The sequence below is a fragment of the Psammomys obesus genome, unplaced genomic scaffold, assembly GCF_907164565.1.
Source record: "Psammomys obesus unplaced genomic scaffold, mPsaObe1.curated_primary_1811, whole genome shotgun sequence".
Lineage (NCBI taxonomy): Eukaryota > Metazoa > Chordata > Mammalia > Rodentia > Muridae > Psammomys > Psammomys obesus.
In genome coordinates this window covers 12,248,810-12,274,699 of record NW_026591086.1, presented here as the reverse complement: position 1 = coordinate 12,274,699, position 25,890 = coordinate 12,248,810, and the positions used below count along the sequence as shown (strand labels likewise).

Sequence of the window (25,890 nt, the reverse complement as noted above, 5' to 3'; positions counted from 1 at the left end):
GTGTGTGTGTGTGTGTGTGTGTGTGTGTGTGTGTGTGTGTGTGTGTGTGTTGGACTTTGGCAGCATCTGTGTGATGCCCCCTGTGGGTTCTGGGAACCAGACTCCAATCCTCTGCAAAAGCAGCAGCTGTTCTTAAGCTCTGCACCATTCTCCAGAATACATTCCCCTAAAAATACATCGAATAAAAGATTTTATGAAAGAAGTGTACCGAGAACTATGGAAGCACAGAAGAGGGGATAATTGCTTTTTTTTTTTTTTGGGGGGGGGGGAGGCATTATCAGCCAAGGCTCCATAGAAGCTGTCTGTGCTGGCTAGTTTGATGGCAGCTTGATACAAGCTATAGTTACGTGAGAGGAGGGAACTGCAGTTGAGAAAGTACCTCCATAAAAGCAGGCTGCAGGCAAGCCTGTAGGGAATTTTCGTATTATGGTCGAGGGCTCAGCCTCTTATGGGTGGGGTCACCCCTGGGCTTGTGGCCCTGAGTTCTATAAGAAAGCAGGCTGAGTAGGACATGGGAAGCAAGCCAGTAAGCAGCACCCTCCATGGCCTCTGCATCAGCTCCTGCCTCCAGGTTCCTGCCCTGCTGTAAGTTTTTGTCCTGGCTTCCCTTAGTGGATGGTGACTCAGTGTAAGCAAACCAAACAAACCCGTTCCTCGGCAGGTTACTTCTGGTCGTGGTGTTCATCACAGCAATGATAACCTTAGCTAGGACGTAAGGGTTGATTGACTTAAGTTAGACTGGCTGAGGCTGAACACAGGGAGTCCTAGCTCCTAGGGAAATGGCAACCAGCTCCTTCTTCCAAGTGTAACACAGGGGTGTTCAGGGAAGGAGGAGAATAGTAACTAAACAGCAACAAGCTTAGGGCGTTACGTCCATCTTCCGCATCTCCTCCCGCTCTTTAAGGCGCGGGTTGAGTCTGAGGCGCTGTAACTGAGTGTGGAGCTCCTAAAACCTCCGGCAGGTTTCCCGAACGCATGAAGACCGAAGATTAATTCAAACCCGAACACCAGGTGAAGCCCGAGTGTTTGTGGTGGCACCCTCCTGTGTGGCACCCCGTGGCTTCCCTGCAGCTTTGGTTCCGAACATGCAACGCGCGCACTCTGCGGCAGCAGACCACGCCCTTCCATGCGTCGGCCCGAAACACCTCAACTCAGATTCTCGACTATTCTGTTACTATGAACCGTAGCGCACAGCAGTTTTCTGCTCCTATGGAAACATGGTGGTTTAATCGCCAAGAACAAAGAGTTAATACGTCTTCTACCACGTTTCCTCGGAATCCGCACGCCAGCGTCGTCACCTTTGGACCGTATTGTTAGGATGCCTGATTTTAAAGGTTGCTGTTTGAGTCACTGACTCAAGTTTCGGGAAAAGCCATTAGATGAATTCTGGCTTGGGGTCAGGACAGAATTTCCAACAATTTCTAAAATGGTTCTAACAGACTTCTCCCAATGTATTTGAAGTATTTATGTGAGGCACCATTCTCAGCACTGAGTGCATAAAATTAGAATATTGATTAACACAGAGAAAGTGGGAAACACTCTGTGTGCTGTAGTATCAAATGCTCTGGCAGCGTTTACTCCTTTGTGTAACAGTAAACTAACACTCTCCTCTCATAAGTTTGCAGATTTGTTTTTATATTTATTAAACAATAACATTCCATGTTCACTGAAAAACTGTTTTGCAACAAATTTCTTTATGATTTGTCCTTGGTAGATGCTTGCTTTCTGTATCTATGTTATACACCTACACACCCAGGATCACATAACAATTCTTCAGGTAAAGATCTTAGAAAGTCCTTCCATATAGAAGATTGTAAAAGCATACTGATAAATTCGGACTTCATCTCATAAGTGACTCTGAGTAAGGAGAGAAATGTAGATTGGCCATAGGGTAGAGGATGCTTTTGTTTGGAGAACTTTGATAAAAAGATCCTGAATTCTGGACATCGCTGAGAAGAGAAAAGGATGGCTCAGAACAATAACCTGAGCAATTTGATATCAATCCCTGGTCCAGGCTTGGCATAATCCATTCAACCACCACCTAAGGGCCTATGTTCAAGGCTATGTATTGAATCATTATTCAAAGTGTCAATAACTGGAAACATGTGTGCAGATATCCTAGGGCATTTTCCAGTTATAAAGAAGGAATTTGATTTATAACAGTTAACTTGGGGGATGATTTTCATGATGTATTATAAAGCAGCGAAACAAGATGAAGCAAACTGAAATATGGTCCTATTTTTGAAAAACTAATATAAAAAAGAAAACTACTATGTATTAAAAGCAGAAGAAAGTTATGAATAAACAAAGAAAATGTTGTGAACCTCAGCTTGTATGGCTGTCTGAGAAAAAGAGAGGGCAATATATGACTTTTTTTTTTATCACAGGCATCAAATCCAGGGTCGTGTACATAATTACAATTTTTTTGTTTGCTCTTGTTTTTTTTTGAGACAGGGTCTTAATATGTATCTCTGGCTGTTCTGGAACTCACTTTGTAGATTAGACTGACCTCAACTCTGCCTGCCTCTGCCCCTCGAGTGCTAGGATTGAAGGCAGGCACCACCATGCCCACCTAATTACATTTTTTTTTTAAAGAAAGGTCTAGCTGGATGTGGTATCTTAATTAAGCCTTTAATCCCAGCACTTGGGAGACAGAGGCAGGTGTATCTCTGTGAGTTCAAAGATAGCCTGGTCTACACGTGAGCTCTAGGCCAGCCAAAGCTATAAAAAGAGATCCTGTCTCTAAAATAAAATAAGCAACAAGAGAGAAGGAGTAGGGGGGCAGTCAGTTGATCTAAAATGGTTCAAAAAATAATTAAGATATTGAACTGATGTAGAATTACACAGAAAGACATAAACACCCAAGAAATGAGTGGAAAGATGGCCACTGACGTGCTAAAGAGATTTTTCTCTAGGAGGCATAATTCCAGTGTTTCCTCTGTAACTTCTTCTTAAAAAAAAAAAAAAAAAAAGATTCAAAAAAGAAATCTTGTAATTTTATTGACTGAGAAAAACCAAGCCAAACCAACAACAAAACAACTACTAAAACCTTCCTTACCTAAAGAAGGCGCCATGGATTCCAGAGCTGCGGAGCCACACTCTCTCTCTTTGTCCCACATCACCAGAATAAGCAGAGTGCCAGCCTTGCACAGTATATTTATTTTAACACATCTTATTCTTTGAATAGTTGTCCCTATTAACTATTGGCCACATTAATTCTGCTATTTTTAGTTCAGTTAGTGCAAGCCTTTTTTTCTCCAAGGGCCTGACAAACTTCCCCTGTAGTGTGCCAGCATTCTCTCCAAGGACCTAACTAGAATGTCAAATCCATCAGCATGGCCAAGAGCACCGCCTTTAGGGAATGGGCGCTTTCCTTCCCTTTCATGGCCAGCATCTCCACTGCTGGTCTATGCCATGACTTTAACCCTTGTTACTGTCCCGGAAGCCAGACAAGGACGTGGAGGAGATTCAGAGAGCCGTGGCGGACACTCTGCCACAGACCAGAGCTTTGCAATAACAACACAGATGATGAGACCCCTAAACTGTCAATTCCAGGAGGCCAGGCTCACCCATTAGCAAGAGGCTGGGCACAGATGCGCTAGTGTAAAGCAATGCTGGAGCAGTAGCCAGGAAGACATGACCTTCAGCGAGCTACGGGGTGAAGAAAGAGAACACAACATTCCCAGGGCCAAGACGGATGAGCAGCCAGTCAAACTATTGCTCAATCTCTACAACCAAAATACGTCAAAGCCAAGCAGTGAGAGGGACTGAGGACAAACCACCACAACCTCAAGTCACAATGCCTTGTCTAGTTTCCAGACTCGAGTCGGTACTTACTCCTAGACCTTCTTGCCAGAAGGAGGGTTCAGATACCCCCCCAAAAGACACTCCAGCACTGTAGGAAAGGTCTAAGGCAGTGGTTCTCAACCTGGAGGTCACAACCCGTATGGAAGCCATATATCAGATAGCCTGCATATCAACTATTATATTATGATTAATAACAGCAACAAGGTTACAGTTATGAAGTAACAACCAAAACAATTTTATGGTTGTGGGTTGCTACAGTGTGAGGAACTGCAGTAAAGGCTTGCAGCGTTAGGGGAGTTGAGAACCACCGGTCTAAAGGGATCACGACTCCTTTCTCCAAGAGTCCTGTGACAGTTAACTCAAGCTACTCTGAAGAGTGCCAAAGGAGGTGCTCAAATGTTCTGAGGGCTACTGGCTGCAGGGTTCACGTTGATACTCCACTCTGGGCATCTGGGGCCTCAGACTAAGTCTAAATCAAGGTGGGTGTGCCTGATAAACAGAGTTAATAAGGATTTCCCCAGCCCCCAAATGTGTAATCACAGTGATCATACTCAGAGTTGATACAAACCCCACATGGCTCCTTGCTCGGAAGGTAAAAGCTCTCATCGTGTGTGTACTGGGGGAAGGATCTGAAACTGCCTTCTCAACAGCTATGATGGAACAATTAAAAACAGCGCCAGTGTGGCAGGAAGGGCTGAAGGCTGGTGGTGGCAGATCTTAGCAGCACAGTCTGTTGTGACAGTACTACAGTTCAGCTCCACCCCCGCCACCCCAAACTCTCTTCCCTCCTTCCTCCACAGGTGTGGATGGCATCACTTTCCAGGAAATGGCTTGTATGGTCAATCTCCATCTCAGAGTCTACCTCCTGGGCAAAAATTTCCAGAAACAGATACAAATTCCTACTGTGTGAGATAAATCACAAAGAAGGGCCCAGGAATCTTCGAGGCTGCTCCAATCACATAAATTGGTTGAGCAAACAGGCAAACAAGACAAAAGCTTAACTTAGGAGGTTTTCTTTTTTGTTGTGGATTTGTATTTTCAGTGGCTGAGATTGAGACTCAGACAGTCGCAGGCTGCTTCCTGGTTAGACCAGCCGAAATCACACCCAGGCAGTCAGTAAACCTCACCCTTCTGTTCCCCCAAGTCAGTTTTCTGTACCAGATGAGGTCCTCTGAACACTTTTCCAGAGATGGGGGACTTTCAAGCTGCCCTCTTCACGATGATTACCAGATTCATTGAACAAAGTTTTTCTTGGAACAATAAAGACTGAGAAATTTGAACAATGCCTTCACTGGAGATAGTATTCTAACTTCTGAACGCAGATACTTTGTATTTCAATAAGAACCAAGGTCTGTCAGTTGCTTCAGAGCGGCCTGAAAAACCATGAGATTTTTCTGACTTTCTGTGTGTTCGGGTGGAAAAGTAATCCCAGGGGGCAATGAAAGATGAAAAATAAAGGTATATTTTGTTGAATCGCTATAGTGATTATTACAGCATTTGCACAAGAGATATTTGAGAAAAAAAATCTTATACTGAAAATAGAGTAAAAAGTGTAAGTGCAGAGGGAGAGTAGATAGATGGTAGATATATAGGTGCGGAGACAGGTCAATGCATTGATAGCTGATAGAGGTAGATGACGGATGGATGGATGAGAAGACAGAAAGAGAGAGTCTCAGGCTGTGATGTGGTCTGCTTTGCAGTGTTTGGGGCCACTGGTGGTCTGCTCTTTGAGACGAAAATAATGTATCTGTGGAACTAATAACTTTAAAACGATGACTGACATTACGTACCCAGCCAGAACATGAGGTCAACAAAAAGCACGCGTGCTGTGGTCTCTGATGCCCTCCATGCCTTCCTCTCCAAACCTTTCTCTTCTTTTCCATCCAGGCTTCTCATTTTTCTTTTCCCAATGGCCTGGGCTGGCAGGCTGCACTTAGATAGTCAGTTGCACAATACAATTAACGACTTTGTTTACAAGATTCTTGGCTAGTATTTTATTTTTACCATTCCTAGTATCTGGCCTTTAAAATCAACTGAATATGGAAATGTGGACTTCAGCTGCCTTCCTCCTTGGCATATGGGATTTATGCCTTTAAAAAAGCTGTTGTGTTGTTGCAGTTCCAGGACGTTTCACTGATGAGGGTTATCAAAATGCACCTACAAATCAGCCACGAGGAGATTGCTCCAACACAAACTGTTATTAGGAAAATGATCACGGGCAAGAAAACAGTAACAAAGAAAGGCTTCAGGGGAATGCCAGCTGGTTGCCGCTTTTTAGAAAGGCTTAAATTTTAACCCCCAGAAATAAGAATTTATCAAAGATTGTCACTCTGAATGACATTAGATTTCTCTTTCAGTGGTAGGAACAGGTTACTCCGAAAAAGCGGAGCTCAGAAACACTGCAGGGAGGGGAAGCTCATCCTATTATTTCTGGTGCAGGGGGCAGAGTTCAGAGCTCAGGGATGCTCCAACATGGCTGCTCCCCTCCTCCTCTCTTACAGATGGCTCCTCCGGGTATGCCCAAGTGCTAAATATTTTCCACAGAGTGTTATTTGGTTAAACTGTAATAATTTTCTCATCCCATTCTACAAGCTTAAGTGTCTATAAAATTTCAGAGTATATTCCACAGCAAAGAAAAAAGGTAAAAACCATGCGAAAGAGAATTTTCTTGCTCATGTCTTCACCGTTTCCTTTTGCCCCTTTCATTTGTTTTATTTAGCTCTGCTGCACGGGTATAGATTTGATGACTTTGTAAATATATGGAGAAATGTTTTTGGTGTTTTGTGCTACAGCACAATCCTGTCTAGTTTAGTTTCTGATAGAATCACGATGGCGGCTCAAAGCCAGCTCAGTAGTGTTCCTCTGCAGTCCAACCATACCCCGCTTGGGAGGGTCGTGCAGGAGATCAGAAATGCAGAGGCAGCACAGGCAACAAAAGAAGCTATTTGATAGAGGTAGGGTGTGAGAGGAGAGGAAAGAAAGAGAGGGGAGGGGAGGGGAGATCCCTAGAGTGCAGGGTTGAAGGCATTTAAAGAAATAACAATGTGGTGTCCAGCCTAGTACATGAGTCAAACACACTCCTAAATAACAAAGATTTCCTTCCCCTCCGCTCACAGATGGTGGTGTTGCCTCTACAATAACCTGGTTAGGGTTCGATGAGTTTGCTCCTGCCTTTCTTTTAACAAAAGACAGTCATCACGTTATGGAATATTAGACCCTACAAAGGTCTTAAAATCATACATACTTGACTATTAATAAAATATAGACACACAAGCTATCAACTGTTCTAGCAATTCTGTTCCTTTTACCAATCCATTAATAACCACTCTCTCACAATAAGGATTTGCTGCTGGGTTCTTGACAGTCACACTGAACCAAACAGAATCAACCAGCTATTACGAACACAGCTTCAGACAGACAACATGACTTAAACGATTGACTATTCTGTGGGTTTTATGACTCACAGAAGGTTTTTATGGGTAGAATTTTCCCTCCCATACTATGTTCAAGTGCCATCTCTTCCTGGTTCAGTCAGGGGAAGACAAGGACCTACCTAGCTCAAAGACCACTTAGAAAAGGGTTATAGAAGCCACACAAAGAAAAAGTAAAACAATTCTAAAATTATATCTACATTTTAAAGCTTAGCGTTGACTGGTTAATAATTATAACAGGGCATGTTTGCTGCAGCTGCCATCCCATGTATTGTATATACTGCGGCCAGATTTTGTTTTCTAAGCCATTTGCAGTCAAATATCCTCAGGAAATCACTCTACTAAGCAAATGAAGAAATAGCTAAGGTTTTTCTATCTGTCCGTTGGAACCCAACTTCCTCTCCTCATCTATGCCCAATAACTACGTGAAATTTCATAGTTTTACCTTCTTTTCCCTCCTGTGCTCTATGTACAAGAAGAAAATAAACATTTAGTTATTTAGCTGATATTCTGTGAGTTGAGACAGAAAGAACAGAAGACATGTGCTATGAGAAGGTACAAGTAATTTGTTACGATCCCGTTTGTTTATTCTTCGTAGCCACTGAATATACTTATCACAGTGGTAAAATCAGAGCAGAACGTGAAAAAAAATATCTAGTGATATTCTATCATCCCCAAATCACTTTATTTTAAGTCTCTGACAGAACTGTTCACCCCGGGACACTACTTTTACTCCGTGAAAGGTAAACAAGTGAGGAGCCAGCCCTGTCTAGAACCCTGGTGGTACATTACCTCTGAAAGGCGAGGCCATGCTGTTCAGAGAGGAGGATGGCTACCAGGACCCCAAAGCCATAAAGCTTCATCCCAACAATGACTTGCTGAGCCACAAAATCCCTCCTGGAGAAAGTCCCAGTTAACTGATTGCATAAGAATCTTCTTTACACACTGGTTAAAGTATAAACAGTGGTGCCCTCTGGTTTCTGTAGCTCAGCTGACTTAGGTTCCATTTCCACAGTCTAGAAGAATCATACACATACAATTAGTTAGGCTGTTTGATAACGGACCCTTAAAAAAATATATGGTGAGCCCCACCGTCCTGTCTGGTTTAGACAGTCTCAACCCTGACGTTGTGACGTGACAGGTCACATATAAAGTTTATACAATTGAACAAAACAAACTCAAAACGTTTCGTAATGCTGTAAGTCAACTTGCGGTTTTCTGTTGGGCCTCATTCACAGCCATCCTTGGCCTCTGACAGACGCAGAGTAGCCTGTGAGGGCAGGGTTGACCCACCGGGGAGAATGATTAACCCCTCAGAGAAGAAGGCTTGAAAGTTCTGTGCAGGGAATGGTCTGATTCACCAGACTGACGAGATTCTGGTCCATGTCAAGAGGAGGCCACAGTGAAGTAGAAAGCTATCTTCTCCTGACGGTGTCTTTTTCAACCTTTTCAACTTAGGGGAAGACATGAGGGGAGTTCTTCAAAGCTGTGGCTTTTAAAACTCAATAGTGAAGTCTGTTTAGCGGAGTCTAGAGTCTCCATTAAAATATCTTTCTGTAACCATAAGGGCCGACAGGCCCACCATCCTGGCTGCCATGGGAGCTGGTACAAGAAGTAAAGAGTTTAGGCAGTTCTGAATTATGTTTGTTCAGAGAAAGTCATTGTGGTAGCCGCCGTCTCGATCAAGGCCACCACTGTGCACCAGCTAGCATCCTGTCTAGAGTCAGGCTGCATCTGCACTCTGTAAGCGGAGAGAGTCGTGACAGTCCTCCCCATATTCCAGCTGGTAAATAATGTCCTGGAGGTTAGGGCGGGAGAATTTGCTGAGTACTCCATCAACCCTTTCCACAACAAACAAACAAACAAACAAACACAGGATGTTGCAGACTTCTTCTAAGATTCAAAACCACCGAAACAAAGTCAGTGGGCTAAGATGACCTCCACTGAAATGTTTTGGTTATTTTTGTAAAGCAAAGGAGAAATAAGAAAATATATGCATATCTGCTCATTCATGAAGAAGAAGCATGGGAAAGATAGATTATATATTAATGGGTTTGTTCTCCCACAGGCATGTGTGGAAAGTTGACAGCGTAGCAATGGCGAAGGAGAGACGTTTATTTGAATAAACCTTTTGAAAAGGGTCATGCTATGCTTTCACATCCCCAAGAGAAAGGAGCATAAATTTAAATGATAAACACAAACAAGAGCAAATGGATTTGTGTTTCAACTAAATAGCAAACACAGTGAAGAGGAGAGGAAAACTAGCCCAACTAACTCTTCTTTTTCATTAAAAATAAACTTTTTTTCCCATACAACATATTGTGATCATGGTTTTCCCTCCCTCATCTCCTCCCAGATAGTCCCTAATTCTATACCCTTCAACTCCATTCTTCCCCTCCCCCCTTAAAAAACCAACAAGCAAATAAAAAACCAGAATAAATTAAAACAAACCTAGAAAAAGCACAAGAAACACACACACACGTACAAAATCGGAAACTATAATATATAAGCTAAAAATCAGTGAGGTTTAGGAAAAAAAAAATTGAGTTTGTTTTTTGTTGGCCATTGCTTCTAGGCCTGGGGCCCTCCCTTAAGACTCCATTGGAGAAACGAATTTTTTTTTTATTGTCAAGCAGTTATCAGTTGGAGGTAGCTTCTTGGTTAAGTGTGGGAGATTGTGTCCACTTCTCCCCCTCAGCACTGGGACCCCGTCTAGCTCAGACCTGTGCAAGCCCTGTGCACTCTGCCACAGTCTCTGAGAATACATTTGTGCTGGCTTTTAATCCTCATATATGGGGACATATGTGCGTTTGTGTGTATACATGTGGATACATATGTGTGCGCATGCATGCCCATACACACGCGTGGATGAGTTTTACCCTTTGTTAGCACAAGAGATAAGCTATTCTGACCCCAAATAGTAAATCTTGTGCTATCTTTGTGTTCTGTGTTTCCTAAAGAAAGGATGAAAGTCAATATATTTTTGAATACACCTCTTTCTGCTCAAGTTGTCTGGACATTTCCTTTAGCAACGCTCTGCAGAGTGGCATGATCTTTTACGTGCTTTGTCTCTGACTGTATTAGTTAGGGTTCCTATCGCTGCGATGAAGCATCATGACCTAAAGTATCCGGTGGAGGAAAGGGTTACTTGGCTTGCATATACCAAATCACAGTCCACTGAGGAAAGCCGAGGTGGGAACTCAAACTGAAAACGATCCAGGAGGCAGGAGCTGAGGCAGAGGCCATGAAGGAGTGCTGCTCACTGGCTTGCTCCCCATGGCTCTGCTCAGCCTGCGTTTTTTTTTTTTTTTTTTTTTTTTTTTTTTTTTTTTTACAGAACCCAGGACCACCAGCTCAAGGATAGTGCCACCCACAATGTGCCGGGCCCTCCCACATCAGTCACTAAATAAGAAATGCTTGCCTACAGTCTGATCTCACAGAAGCATTTTCTCGTTTGTGGTTCCCTTCTCACAGAGGACTCTAGCTTGTGTCCAGGTGGCATAAAACCATGCAGAATGCTGGCCGTAACTTTCCTTTTCTGATAGTCCCAAACGCTAGTCTAGTTGCCCTTAGCATGCGTAACAGACGCTTCCTGTCCTATAGGGTCTCCTGCAGTGATCATGTATCGCTGCTGTGCTTTCTTCTCAACACTTCTCAGACCCATTTCTCTGCCCTGGTCTAGATGTGGATTTATTTTTTAATCTTTTGATTTGAGGATTTAGGTGTTGCTTTAATTTTAGAAACCACCCTTCCTTCTTCAGCTGTTCGTCTTTTCTAATCCCGGGGGTGGGATGGAGGGGGGACTCCCACTGGAGTTTGACAGTCATTCCTTCATGCCCAAAAACTAACTGTTCTTTCACACTTTAGGAAATTGTGACCTTTGCCCCTATATGTTCCATTCTGGGTACATTTTCCTGCACTGTCTTTAGATTCACTAATGCATTCTAACAGACTTCGTAGGCACTGGAAAATTATCTCAGCAATGGGTATACCTTCCATATGGAGTTTATGTGCTGACGAATTTTGTTTTTATATCATTAGTTTAAAAATGCGGTGTAAAGCTACTTTATTGCTCAATCTTTCACAGCAGGATTGCTTAAGGTCTGCCTTCCTTCCTCCCTCCCTCCCTCCCTTCCCCCATATCCCCTCCTCTACTTTCTATTTCTCCAGTACTGAGAATGAACCCAGGGCCTTGCCTGTGTTTGGCAAGTATCTCACCCCTGAGCTCTAAGCCAGTCTCTCTTTCCGATCACGAGAGCACTCAGAACATTTTTTTAAAGTCAGTGTCACACTATTGCCCCAGGTCAGCTACATTCAGAGCGGACTCCTCCCGCTCCTAGTGTTGGTTTTGTTGCTTCATTCGCGTTTGTGTTTTCAAGGATGGAGTCTGCATTTCCAGGCTCACTTTGAGCAAGGTGTCTTCTTTGGAGAAGGAATTTTCTGTTTTTCTCCTATGCTCACTTCTCGCCCTTTTTTCTGTACTCCCCACTACCGACACCAAATTCCCAACTCCCCCCACCCCAGGCCTTCATGTCTGGTTCAAGTTCTATCTTAAGCCAGAATTTGGATTTCCTATGTCAAAATAACGCTATGGCTTTCAAAATGCACACACCTTTGCAAGGGCAAAGTGACCCCTGCAAACCAGCAGCCTGTTCGGAAACCTCTCAGGGCAGCAGTGAGCAACCGTCTGAGATGCTTTTGACTGTGGCAAGCACAGCAAAGCACACACAGATCCAGGCAGTTGGCTTCACCTTGCAAAATGTGTGTACCAGAGTACCACACGCCCCAGCAAGGCCCTACAGCAGTTTCTCCTACTGCAGCAGCCTCTGCTGTGACTCTTCCTCTATGGTGTAACTTTGCCAGCTCTGGAACATAGAGGCACGCTACCTTTTGTCTCAGGAATTTTTTTTGGAAGTGTATCATAAAGAAAAAAATTTTAAAGATCTATTTATTATGTACATGTTCTGCCTGCATGTGCACCTGCACACCAGAAGAGGGCACCAGATCTCACTATGGATGGTTGTGAGCCACCATGTGGTTGTTGGGAATTGAACTCTGGAAGAGAAGCGAAGTGCTCTCAACCTCTGAAGCATCTTTCTGGCCCTTAAAGAATCTTCCTTACTGCTGGGTGGCATTCAGTTACGACTGTAACACTTGTTTATTCTTTCTTCCATGAAAGGACGTCAGGCATGCTCCCAGTTTGAAGCTATTATGCGTATAGTCACTATGGATAGTCTTCTGCAAGGCCTTTTGCATGTTTCCATTGCTCTTAGGTAAACAGGTGAGAGTGCCATTGCTACGGAACAAGCATGTTGAGTTATTAAGGTCCTAGTCATCCACATTCTTCTTATTTGCTGGAGTCAGTCTTTTCACTGGAAAGCTATTCTAGCGTGTCTACTGTGTGGCGGTCCCTCAGGCTGGTTTTAATTTATATTTCTAGGATGAAATGTTGGGAAACGCTTTCCCATTCCTATAGACCATGTGTTGTATCTGCATATCTATCTGTATATGGAGAGTGATGCGTATGGTAATAATAAAATATATGATAGCATGTATCTTATATGTTGCATATTTAGGGTGTGCATGCATTTATGTGCACATAGGCAGAGAGCAATGTTGGTTAGAATCATGTGGTTTTGTATGGGGGAGGACAAATGCCACTGTTCAATTTTGTGGAGGTCAGAGGACAACTTGCGGGGGTTGGTTCTCGCCTTCTTTTTTGTTTTTCATGACGCAGTTTCTCTGTGTAGTCCTGGATATCCTGGAACTTACTATGCGGACTGGCGTCAAACCCAGAGGTCCACCTGCCTCTGCATCCCAAGTGCTGAGATAAGAGGCGAGCCTCACCATCACCTAGCAGTTCTCTGCTTCTACCATGATGACGGCAGGGATTAAATTCAGGCCATCAGGATTAGCAGTGAGTGTCTTGCTTGGCCTGCTGAGCCATCTTGCTGACCCCTATGTCTTATTTTTAATCAGATGCTTGTCTTATTAACTGATAGGTAAGAATTATTTCTTCTGGAACTCAGTACTTTGATGTATAATTATACAAATATATGTACACACACACACATACATACATTCTCTTGGTCTCCTGGAAGTTCATCTCCTGAAAAAAAAAAAAATAAGGTTACTAAGGGCCTATATCAGAGAGTTGTGGGAAGGGCTGAATGGAGTGACATTTAAAAGCAATTGGCAAAACAGGTGTTCAGCACAGCTCATAAGTCTTGAAGAGGTAAGTGAAAAAGTGTGAGCGTAGGCCAGTGTATGCTCTGCTCAGAACCTCATCTGGCCTATCACAGTCTCAGAATAACTGGTCCTTTTTCTGTGCTATTTTAGGTGGTAAACTACCACCTAAAGAGAGAGCCTGATAGATTGAGCAAACTGGACCATGGCCCTACTCTGGAACCCATTTCATTCAAAGGCCAGTTCTCCAGCAAATCTGGAATATTAGGTGGCAAAAAGAACCTAACAAGGATTTCTCAAAGCCTCATAACCTCTGCCTTTATTAAGGTGGAAGCTCCTGTAATGATTGCTGCCTTGGAGTTTTTCCCAACTTCAGAGTGAGAACAAGGGCAAGGGCCATGGTGGCCTTGGCCAGCTTGCTTCAGACACAGCACTTCAGACTCATTGTTAGAGAAGCATTGAGAGCCAATTAATTCAATGTTTGTTTTTTTTTTTTTAAATTATGAGTTCAGGTGCAGCTCAATTTTCCAAGCTTTGCTTTCAAAATTACTCAGCCATTAAAGCCGCATAATCTTGGGAGGCTTTGAAGAACATAATTGATAGATCTTTTTACGCTTCACACATTTTCGCTCATGTTTATTCATAGACATTGAATCTGTGTTATAATTTACACCAAGTCTTAGGGTGTCTGGCCTTCTCTATCTCTAAAGGGGAAAAAAGAGGATGCACTTTAAAAGGCATTGAAAAAGCTGAAAGCAGACAGCACAATCCCAGGTCCCGATATCCTTGCTTTGGTAAGAAAAATGGAGCCTGAGATCTCTAGCACCCAGAGAGCTGCCTGGTTTCCAGGTAGGAGCGTGCTCATTGGCTGGCTGGTTAAAGCAGCGGAGAGAGCAAGGCTCATTGCTGGGACATTTTCTTGAATCCATACTCACTTTGATTGCCTATTCTCCAGACCTACTCCAGATACAGAACAGTAATTCTAAGATGTCCCTGTATATCCAGGCACTTGGGGATCTTTTCATTTTCAATATCCGTGTTAAACCAACTGTATCTGAATGTTGGAGCGATGGTTACAGGCACAAAGTTTTTCTAAAGTTCTTATGGTGATTCCAATGAGCAGCCGGGATGCTGGGTAGCTGCTCTGAGTCAGCCACGCCCTCATCAGCCTTGTAGAAACTGGGTCTCAAAGTAGGATATGGGGGCATTTATGCAGCAGCAAAGTCAGATGGTTCCTGTGTGCTTTAGAGTGTGAAAATCCCTCCTAAGCTTTTCCATTGTTCACCTATTTCTTGAGATAGGGCAGTCCTTTACTCCCAACTATACTGGTCTTTTAAGGAAAGTGTGTGTGTGTGTGTGTGTGTGTACATATGCACAAGGTGCCCATGGGGTCCATTTTTATTCAAACCACCACACCTCCCAAAGACCCCACCTCCAGATAGCTTTGACATATGACCTTGGGGGTTACATTTGTGAATCTTTTAGAGAAACGTTCAAACCAAAACATGAATCAAGTAGGGATTTTTGAAAAATGAAGATTATGATTCAGTAGGGCCGGGGGACAGCTGAGACCCTAATGTCTAAACAGCTTCCAAGCGTACCTTGTCTGGGTACCGTAATTGGAACAGAAAGGATTGGGACTTAGAACAAACAGTGCACCTTTATTGTAACTGTCTATGAAGTCATTCGATTTTATGTCAGATTCCACGAAGCTTCAGAATGAGATATTTGCCTGCACTGTAGGTTTTTAAAATTTTCTATTTCAAAAATAATGTGTGATAGCGCCCTATTAACCAAGCTACTTATTTAAATGGAATTCTTCAAATGTCAGACAATATAAAAATTACCATCATTTTGTCTCTGTGCATTAATAAATGTGCATTAACTAGATTGTCTGTGTTTTGTGTCTGTCATGAAATTTTTTTTCTAAGTTTCAATTCCTCCCATCATCCCTTCCTGAATCTACTCCTTGTCTGTATCTCATTAGAACACAAACAAACCTTTAAGGGATAATAAAAAAAACCAAATATAATATAAGATAAAACAAAAACTAACACATAAGAATGGGACAAAATAAACAGAAAAGAGCCCAAGAAAAGACAGAAGAAACTGATACAGACACAAAGACCTAATCATTCGCCTACCGCCTCAAGAATCCCATTAGAGAAAAAAAAAAAAACCCACTAACCTGGAAGCCATAATATATACCCAAACGACCTGCGCAGGCCCCATGCGTATTGCCCCAGTCTCTGAGACTTCATATGTACATTTACCCTGTTGATTTAGAGGGTCTTGTTTTCTAGGAGTCCCTCATCCCCTGTGGCTCTTACATTCTTTCTGCCTCATCTTGTGTAGGGTTCCCTGAGCCCCGAAGAGAAACATTTAATTGACCATTTAGGGCCTCGTGTTCCAAATACTTAGTTTGTGAAGAGCACTCTCTAGTCTTGGCAATAGGCTGTGCTATTTGCATTAAGTTTTTAAATATATAGATATAAAGGGCCAACAAGATGCCTCAGGGGTAAGGGTGTTGGCTACCAAGCCTGACCACCCGAGTTCAGTCGCTACAGTCTACACAGTGGAAGGAAAGAATCAAGCATCACAAGTTGCCCTCTGACCTCCACAAGCTTATCATGGCGTGCGCGCACACACACACACACACATACACACACACACACACACATACCCCAACACAGTAAATAGATCAGTCAGAAAATTACAAAATATATACATAGACTGAAAGGATAAGAAAACACAAATGCTGTCTTTCAGAAAGATGGAGAAAGAGTGCTGAGTAAAAGAGCCATTGTCACCGGGAAGGGTAGGGCAGTGATTTCCGTTACCAGAATCTCATTAGGAAACTCTCGAGTGACTGATTTCATAAGAGGACCTATCAGTGTTGCTCACTCTGATCACCAGTCTTTTTGGATTTGGGGACTGCAGAGCCTCACTAGGTAAAACAATGTCAGGTCTACAAGAGAACACTGCTAGCTTTTTCTCCCAAGGCTGATGTGTTGCCCCCGGGATAGCCTTGGTGAGCATGTGTGCATGGCGCATGCATGTCTAAGTGGCTGTGGCTTTGCAAGTCACCTGACTCAACCATTGCATCATGTGGACTCCAGGGTCCTAATTTCCGGGCAGACAGCAGTCCACAGCATGCTGAGACCTTTCCAGGTAGGCCCATTTCATAACCTTCCTTGTAACCGAATTTGTTTGTTCAGCGTTTCCCACAGTCCGTAAGCATTGCTTGTGGCTAGTGGAAATCACATTCAAAGTCGCTTCCACGCTTTCACTAAAAACTGAGGAATGTGCGTGGTTTTATGTGTAAGTCAAGGTTCCTGCCTACTTCCAATCCATCAGACCTGAGCTCCCCCACAAATGTCTGTGTTTCCTTCATTCAGAATTGAGGTTTGAGTTCCCATAGTACTTCATTCATAGCTTTGCTACACCTTTACTGAAGTCTACACTTCAGCTGTATATCCATGCACGTGTGTGCATCGTCTCTTCACTGTAGTAACATCTTTAGGCATAAAATGGAGAAGTCTGGATTGGCTCATCAGTTTGTCCCAGGTTCTATGTAATATAATTTGAGGAAACTTAAAAGAATCTCTGTCGTGCTCCTTCAGTATGTAATGAACTGGATGGTCAGATGAATTGGTCAATTAAAATGAAGTCTAAGCTCAAAAACTGGGTATGCTATTAATTCCTTTGGTCTTATTTGCTAGGGCAAAAGACCAAGACAATGTAAACATCCATAAACTATGAATCAAATCCAGCTTGGACACAGAGACAGTGCGAAGGACCTATCAAAAAAAGACCGAGCTGGGTCACTATGTAAAGATATGACTCCATCTTCAAGATAGGGTGTTAAGTGGAAAAGAGTGAGGTAAGGAGTAAGAGCATTTTAAGGTGTAGGTGTGACATGCGCACAGATATCCCTGGAATAAAAAATAAGTTGTAAGAGCAGTTGATAACTGGGCAGAAATTAGAGGAATTAAGACAAAGGCAGTAGATGGTTGATGGGACAGTACTTTGGGGACCACAAGGGTGGAACTTGACCACTCCGGTATTGTAAACACCTGCTGTGCCAATTCTAAGCCTACACTGTTTTAATAACGGTTGGACAAAAATTCAGCTGCCTCCGGTGACCTGATACAAGACAGCTCCAAAGCACACCTCCTGCCTGGGGTAGAGGGATGGAGTGCCTGCTCTCGCCTACAGTTTAGATAGAGGGAGTGGCTTCTATCTACTTCAGGTCCTTGGGTGAGGTACAATTCCTCATGCCTCACTCGGTTTGCCCACACGAACTGGAACCATAAAAAAGCTAAATTATGTCCCTTAGGCTACAGAGTACCTTGTCTCTCATCCATGATGGTGCTCCGTTCTTGGTGGAGCCGACAGGCTATCCCATCTTTGTCCTGTGTGCTCACGTGTAAGACATAGCTGCAGTCTCTTCCCAACCAACAGCATTGGCAGCTTCTTCGTGTGTGTGGAAGACAGATACTGTGTTCATACAGGGGCTGAAAATACATCCAGCCTAGGAAAGAGCCATTTTTACATGGGCTGGGAATGCATCTTATATGCCAAAGCTGTTTCTCAGTCACTATATAGCGGTGTGGCTTCTTTGTGCCACACTGACGGCAAGTTTCTGTTGTCTCAGCAGCCTAGCCTAGCAGGAGCTGACCACTGCATACCCATCCCTGCCAGAGGGAGAGCCAGCCCAGGGTGAGAGGAGGCCCCAGATGTTATTGACTCAAAGCGCATTTTCTCAATTCACTCCAGAAGTTATTTCCCTCATCTCCAAGCCTGATCCTCACGATTGGGTTCAAAGGGTTTTGGACAATTCTTGTTTCAACTCCCTTCATGTAACTAATGGCGATGTATCCCTTATTTTTTCAGCTGAAACAGTTTCCTTACTATGCCACTTATCACACACCCATAGTTTTGTGTGGTGTCCGTTTTTCCCAGTTACTTGAGTACAATGACTGTCTTTTGTATGGATACCTTCCTCAGCCTTTCTATGGTTTCTTACAGATACCAAGTATTCTGTGCTTGCAGACTGCACGCAATCTTTAACATATCCAGAAACAGCCAGTATTGGGAACATTTTATTTGGAAAGATTTTTAACATGATTTATCTCCATTTTCCATTAAGGCAATAACATTCTTCCTTTTGTGGAGGCAGATGGGGAAACAGCATCTGGAAGCTACATCAAGTTCAGACTAGAGTCACAGCCAGACACTTTGCATTCAGATGCAGCAGGAATCCCAGGCTGGGAGCTGGAAAGGGTCATTTATTGGCTTCCTGATCCTACTGTGGAGGAATGAAGCCAACACCCCATGTTTTCATTGCTTTGGAAGATGACAAAGTTCCACTACATCCTTCCATCTCTAAAGAAGATACCTTTGGGATAAGCCTTCAGTAAGGCAGAGGGAGTTTAGCTTTCACAATGCTGTGGCTTTTAAGCTTTTGGTAGGTTTTCATGGAAATTGCTTATCTAGTGGGACTATTCAAACTCACACTGTCCCTTTTAGTTTGTTTTTGAAATCCAGGCAGTTCCTCGTCAACATTCTACCCTTGACATCCAGCTACATGTGTGTATATGCCTGTGCCAGCATTTGGGTGATGAAGGGACATATATTATTGGCACATATCAACCCCCAGGAACTTCGGTTGGCAAAAGGCTTTTGTAGTACCAACAGAGTGTTGGTAATACTGGCAGCAACCAAGTATCCTGATGTCTAAAAGCAAATGAAGCTGAGCAGGATTGCTTCTGACTGTCACTAGACACCACAATGACCAGACACCTAAACAAACAGGGCTAAATGCATGGAGATGCTCCCAGAAGGGTAGAGGCTTCGTAAACCCTCCATATCTGCCCTTAGTGGGTTTACTCTTCATTACACTTTCCTTGAATCCCCAGTTTTGCAGGCTCCCAGAGACTCCCGGGATGCCCAGAGCTTGACTGATTTGTCAGATGCTACGGTGGCCTGAAGACAAGAACTGCAAGAAAGGGAACCACAGAGAAAGTAGGGTTCTGAGGGGAATGGGGCAAACTCACAGGGAGACAGGCTGAGAGAAGGAGATGCAAAGAGAGGCTGTGACCATCCCTTGTGGGCCTCTAGCAACAGGCTTTATTTAAGGCAAGTTTGATGATCCCCTCCAGGTCCTCACTCTGAACAAGGCAAAAAGCAGCAAGAGCAAACAGGCTTAAGAGATAAGGAGACCATTAAGAACACTGTAGTTTTTATCCTTGGCTACCAAGGAAAGCAGAGCAGGTATCTGGAAATAACTTCTTTAAAAAAAAATTTTTTTTTTCCTGGTAGAATTTCAAAGAATAATAATAAAAAAAAAATTGTAGGAGAGTCGATCTTCTGGAGAAAAATAAAAAATAAAAACAGGAGGGAAAAGCACGTACTGCTAAGTATAGTAGAAGCTACTTGGCCAAACAAATATGCGCTTTCTGGAATCTTATAGAGTGTCTCCAACGTTCAGTCCTTTGGAATGGCTTGAAATGGTCCTCTGTATCCTGGGAGCACCCTGTGCCGACTCCCAGGGTTGACTGTGTCATGTTCTGGCTCACTTCCCTGGGCCTTACACCCTCTTCATCCCTTTCCCCATAAGGCAGGCAAACACAGTCATGACCATTTTGGGGTTCACTTCAACCAGGTCTTCTGGAAGGGCATACACTCGTGCTCCAATTTTTCGAGCCATAGAGATGGCATACCTGAAAGGGAGAACAAAGGCAGATCCTGAGCAGCAGTGGGGGAGGAAGACCCTTTAGGAGCATAGACTGAGCATCCTTGGTGAGGGCGGGGCTGGTCACCCATCTCCCCACGTGTGCAGACAAATCTTGGCTCAATAAGCCCCCCCCCCCCCCCGTAGCATCAGTCCTGTTGTCTCGTCTCATGATAATGGTGAAACATATTTTGCCCTTGAAGAACTTCCCAACTTCTATCTATGCATATGTATATGTGTTCATGTGGGTAGAGGTCAGGGTGTCGTCTTCAATCACTCTTGACCTTATTTTTTGAGACAGAATCTCTCGCTGAACCCCAGTGAGCTCACTGATTTGGGTAGGCTGGCTGGTCAGCAGGCCTCAGGGAATCTCCTGCCTCTACTCCAGCCCTGGAATTATAGGTATACATGACCACATATGGCTTTAAGCATGGGCATTGGGCATCTGCACCCAGCGCCTGTGGTTAAGTGGCAGGCACTTTGCCAACCGAGCCATCTTTCCAGGCTCTTTGATGCTGCTTTTGAGACCCATTGGAAGAATAGTCTTTGGGGGGTACAGAGAAGGTTCAAGAACTGCTAGGGACAAGCTTCCCAAGGACTGCATTTCAACTGCAGAAACAGAAGAAGAAAACTGCCTGTATACTATCTTGCCATGCATAATTCCCGGGTGTATAATTTCTTGTTCCGTGTACAGGGGTTTTTATTTACACAGTGTGCTGCTATTAGAACAGTCAGAGTTTTGTGTGCTGCGTTTTTCCAATGAACCCATCACAGACACACTGGAGCCTCAGTGTCCTACACGTTACATAATCTCTGTTAGCTGAGACCTGTTTTCAAATGAATCCAAGCTGTTACGTTCTTTTGTTCCCTCATTTGTTGTAACCCCTTGCTGCAACTACTCCACAAATTCTTCCCCCCTACAGCCCCCCACTTCCTCCTGCTCTCCAAAAGAACGTATTCGTACTTTAGTGACCGAATTAACTTAAGAGCAATGTCCATTCTTCCTCCTCATCCATCTCTCAATAACTTCCTCCACAGTAATTACTAATGAAGTAAAATGAACGTTTCCACCACAAAACACATAGGAAAAGTTGCATAAAAATCTGTGAGTGCAAAACAACAAACAAACAAACAAGAACAGAGCCCAAACCAAAGCCCCTGACATAATATTGCCTCAAAAAAACATAACCATTCTTAGTACTTGGTGAACTTTTTCTCACCACACTTGTTTTCATTCATTTCACAGTGTGTGTGTGTGTGTGTGTGTGTGTGTGTGTGTGTGTGTGTGTGTGAGTGTGTGTGTGTGAGCTTGCATGTGTGTATGAGTGTGTGTGTGGAGACAGAGGACAAGTTTACATGTGGTTCCTCAGGCTCTGTCCACATTACTTCATATTCTTTTATTATTTTAGTTTTTTGGACAGTGTTTCTCACTGCAACTCACCATTTTGACTAGAGTGACTAGCTAATGACCTGCGTGGATCTGCCTGGCTTTGCCTCCCTGGCAAAGGGATTACTTCCCAGGCTACCACACTGTTTGAAGGCATATACTTTACTCTCAAACTCTTCAAACTTTTTTTTTTTTTTTTTTGTAAAGAGGTTTGTTTGCTTTTGTTTTGTTTTTCAATGCTAGAAATGAATGCAGGGCCTCCTGGATAACAGGGCTTGCTCTTCTCTCTGTCTCCAGCCCTGAGCAATTTTGAAAGAATTCTGTGTCTTGTCCTTGAATGGCAATGCACAGGGACCAGGCCTCTGAAGTCAGATTCTGAGTCTCCCCCGTGCAGCTTAAAAACTGTGTGACTTTCCCAAGTCCCTTAAGGTGAACTCAGTGCCCAGGACTGGCTCGTTTCAAGCCTTTGGGTTGTTTCATTTTGTTTTTTTGGTGTTTGTTTATGTAGAATTTCTGTCTCTTCCATCTGCTTCCTGATGGCTTACCTGTCCTTGCGGATGGGTGCAGCTCAGGAGTCACTTTCTCTAAAGAGCTAGTCCGCTCCTGCCACCCCATCCTTGCACTTCCCTTTATCTATCCCATCAAACTTTTGCAACCACAGTTTAACTCTATCCTCTCTCCAACACACTGAATGGAGAATCATCATATGGGGAGCAAGGACCTATTTTCCAAAGCTGAACACAGAGAAAAGGGCTCTGCTGGGACTTTAAGGCAGGGATTACCATGAATTCTAGATTTGTAAGGGACTTGGTTGTGTCTCTTCTTCAAGATATGGGGAAGTCATGAACCCCATAATCTCCGACTGTGACCTTATTTGGAAATACAGTGGCTGCAGATGTCATAAGACAAGGTTATGCTGCAACGGATCCAATATGGCCTGTGTCTTCATAAAGGAGAAGACACAGAGGGGAAGGCAGACGTGTGAAGTCACACACACACAGTGGGTAGAGACAGAGATGAGGGTTATGCTTCTATAAGTCAACGCCAGGAGAGAGGCCTGGGAGAATATGCCTCAGAACTCTTGGTATCAACCAGCCCTGATGGCAGCTTGATTTCTAGTTTCACTGATTATGAAAGAATGAATTTCTGTTGTTTTAAACCACCCAGTTAGTGTGTACGTTATCATGGCATCCCTGGGGAGTTAACATGAATGCATCTCAGAAAAGAACCTCTGTCGAGCAACAGTTCGTACACTTTTTATAAGAGTCCAGACAGCATCCTGTCTTGGCCTTTCAGCTAAGGTCAAGTGAAGCCCAGACAGTAGCTCCCTTAGGTTTTGCTGCAGCTTCTGAATCTACGTAAATAAATGGATTGTGATCCAATCAAGTTTTATTTATAGTCCGCAGGCTCCCCTCCTACAGGGGCTCAGTTGGCAGGACAGGTTACATGGTGACTCAGCTGGTGACATTCCCAACACTGATCTCTGTTCTGCCTACTCGCCTCTGTGGATACTCATGAGTGAAGTGCTCATATGTGGACTTTACACACCAAGCTTTAGTGTTGCAATCCATGGATTAGGATTAAGAAACTAGTTTTATAAAAAAGTGTAGCCTTGCTTATCATTCAGGAGGATAGTCTAGGTTTTGTTCCCTCCTAACACAAACAATCTTAAACTGCTCCTGTAACCCGCCTACACAGATAAGGAGACTGCAATAAATCATGAGAAGAAGGATCAGAAATAGCCCAGATGAAGTAATTTGTACAAGGCACAAACATCAGATTCCACAACCACCCGGCTAGCACCTGTGGCCCCCTCTCTCATCCTGGAGTTTATTTACGTACTTTGCATTGTTGAGTTTCTCTTCATCATCCAGGTTTTCTGTCTTTAGAAGGTCATAGTTTATGGAGCCTGGTTGAATGGCATCAATGAGATCCAGGACTGGGAGGCTGGTACTAATCTTTGGGTCCTAAGTAGAGAGAAAGAGGGTTTATCAACATACCCTGGAGTCACTTCTGTCTGCCTCGAGAGAAGGGGGTAGCTCCTTCTTCTTCTGTGTAGACTAGACATAGAAAAGAAGCGACTAAAGAGGTCAGAAGAACCTTGCTTTGCATAAGAGGAGCCTTGTGGAGTGCGTGGCAGGAGACAGGTGAGGGTACGGGTAGACCGGTGACAGTAGATCCTCTTTCTCTGAGGAACTTGGGGAAAACTCAGGGTTTCCATGGAGACAGCAACAGTGTGATGAAACACAATGACAACAATTAACACACTTTGCTCAGCCTTTTCTTGTCACCACATGCCTCAGGAATAGGCATTTATTCTTTTGTTTTACCTCTTGAAGCCTATTTTGTAATAGAAGCACAGCATTGTATGTGTTCATCATGCTTTGAAGTACATAGGCATTAGGAGGAGGCTATATTTAGCTAAGAGGTGTACATAGCCTTATGGAGTAGTCATTTTTGTGGTGTAGGTGTTTAATATTGACGTTTAATCTTTGTTACTCTGCCCAGTGCTGGGAACTGAACTCAGAGCCTCACACAATTCAACATGTGCTGTAGCACTGAACTAGGCCTTCAGCCTCCACAGTTAACCTTCATTTACAGAGAAGAGGGAATTTCTAGGGCTGAGTGAGTTGCTGGCAATTGGCAGAGCTGGGATTTGGACTTAACAGTCTGGACATTTGTAAATGTTTGGATGTGCACATCTCAATTGTAGAACTCCCCTCAGACCTGGATGCACAGAGCTCCATGCGTGTGCTTTCTCTATTCATGGTCCTGGGGATAAGGAGTGTGCCTGTGTTACCACCTAAGCGTGCTGAGTTCAAGCAGTGCATGCCTGGAAGGTGTGAATCAGAATGGATTCTAAGGCTCGTACCAGTCCCCTTGCTTTCATTTTCCTATACAGGTAAAGCAGTCATCTGTAGTATCAGAATGAGTCTATTTTACTGTTTTTCTTTGTGATAAAAGAACTACTGCAGTTTAAAACAATGATGGAATCATACCCCAAGGCCCTGCCTTCCCCCCTGCCTTCTGCCCTTGGTGTGGAGCTGACAAGGGAAGAAAGGGAGTGGGCATCTAGCCGATGACAAGGAAATGGGCTTATTTCCCAAGTGGTTAATCAAGAGTGAGCTGTATTTATAGTTTTAGAGTCTCACTGAAAAGGGACTCGGCTAATCTGACCTTTCCTTTGGTATCACCACGAGGCCCTTTTTAATTAGTGCTGTAATGACTTAGTGAGAAGCCAGAGAAAATTAAGCCACAATGACTTGTGGAATGAGGGAACTGTCAAGCACTCCTAAAAGTGACTCTCGGCATGGCTTATCAAACTCTGTCCCCACAAGAGCTCCCAGGACACCAGCATGGAATTGGTGTTCTGGTGTAGCAGCTGCTCTCCAAGGAGAAGCAACTGTGACTGGCCAGTCCATGGTGAGGTGACCCATGGCCACCCTGCCCCAGATAAAGGTACTTTCCCTTCACTTAGAGAACAGTGCCTGCATTTATGGACTGTGACCCAGAAAGCCTCCTAAGCTGTACAGTTTCCTTACTTACAAACTACGGAAAGCGGCAAAGACAAAGTCGGAGGGAAGCGCCCCCGGGACTCAGAACGGAACAGTAGCCGGGACATCTTTGAATTCATTCGACCCAGCTGCCTTTCCAAATCTCTTTCTGGAAACATCTGCTCATGTCACTTACTGGCCTCCACTCTCACCTGTGCTCAGCCACCCGGGCAGAGCGAGCAAAAGGCCTGAGGTGGCGCGGGGCCGTCCCACATCCCGGATGAGCTCACAGCAGATGGAGCTTGTGGTGCTGCCCTGCCAGGCTGCCTTTGCCCTTCCTGTGGAGAAGAGACTTTAATTTCTCTTCTCTTTCCTGCGGGTAGGAGAGATCCTTCCCCACAAATCCTGCCTTTAAGTTAGAACACTGAAGTTGCGATGCATGGACATTAGTGTGATATGGATCAAGTGTCCAGGTCCTTGAGAAAGAGTCTTGCTAACAGACAGCCAAGTTAATAAATCTCATAATATATAACGGTATTATTAATAAAAATAGGATTGGGATGAAATACATATTTCCCCCCCCCAAAAAAATATCATATAAGATATCTTTTAGTATTTTACACTTTACCACTATAATGTAAAAAACTCTAACCTGGGGAAGCATGCACATTAGAAAAAAAAATTTATTACTGTGTTTTATACTGCTTCAAAAGAATAGGGTCTAAAATGAGTTGCTTAAAAACTGTTTAAAAGTAACAGTTTATAAGTAACTGTTGAAGGAAATTTGTTAGTGGAATGGCCATGAACAGAAGTGAGTCATTTAACAAAGGCCCCTCAACATGCAATGAA

At 43.7% G+C, this 25,890-nt stretch overlaps 2 protein-coding genes across 4 annotated transcripts in view; both read right to left on the bottom strand.

The window, feature by feature from the left end:
* The window catches only part of Cpb2 (carboxypeptidase B2), a 42,698-nt gene extending 34,547 nt beyond the window's left edge, over positions 1 to 8,151 (bottom strand). The window contains exon 1 of one of the 2 annotated variants that reach the window (XM_055609741.1): positions 8,031 to 8,151. In XM_055609741.1, coding sequence (XP_055465716.1) covers positions 8,031 to 8,101 — 71 coding nt within the window. In that variant the 5' untranslated portion in view covers positions 8,102 to 8,151. The remainder of the gene's footprint in view (positions 1 to 8,030) is intronic. The other variant, XM_055609740.1, reaches the window with a different exon arrangement.
* Positions 8,152 to 18,516: 10,365 nt separating this feature from the next.
* Lcp1 (lymphocyte cytosolic protein 1) overlaps positions 18,517 to 25,890 on the bottom strand; it is an 89,617-nt gene continuing 82,243 nt past the window's right edge. For both annotated transcript variants that reach the window (XM_055609894.1, XM_055609893.1), the window contains exons 17-18: positions 23,390 to 23,514; positions 18,517 to 20,149 (exon numbers count right to left, since the gene is read on the bottom strand). In XM_055609894.1, the coding sequence (XP_055465869.1) occupies positions 20,017 to 20,149; positions 23,390 to 23,514 (258 nt within the window). In that variant the 3' untranslated portion in view covers positions 18,517 to 20,016. The remainder of the gene's footprint in view (positions 20,150 to 23,389; positions 23,515 to 25,890) is intronic.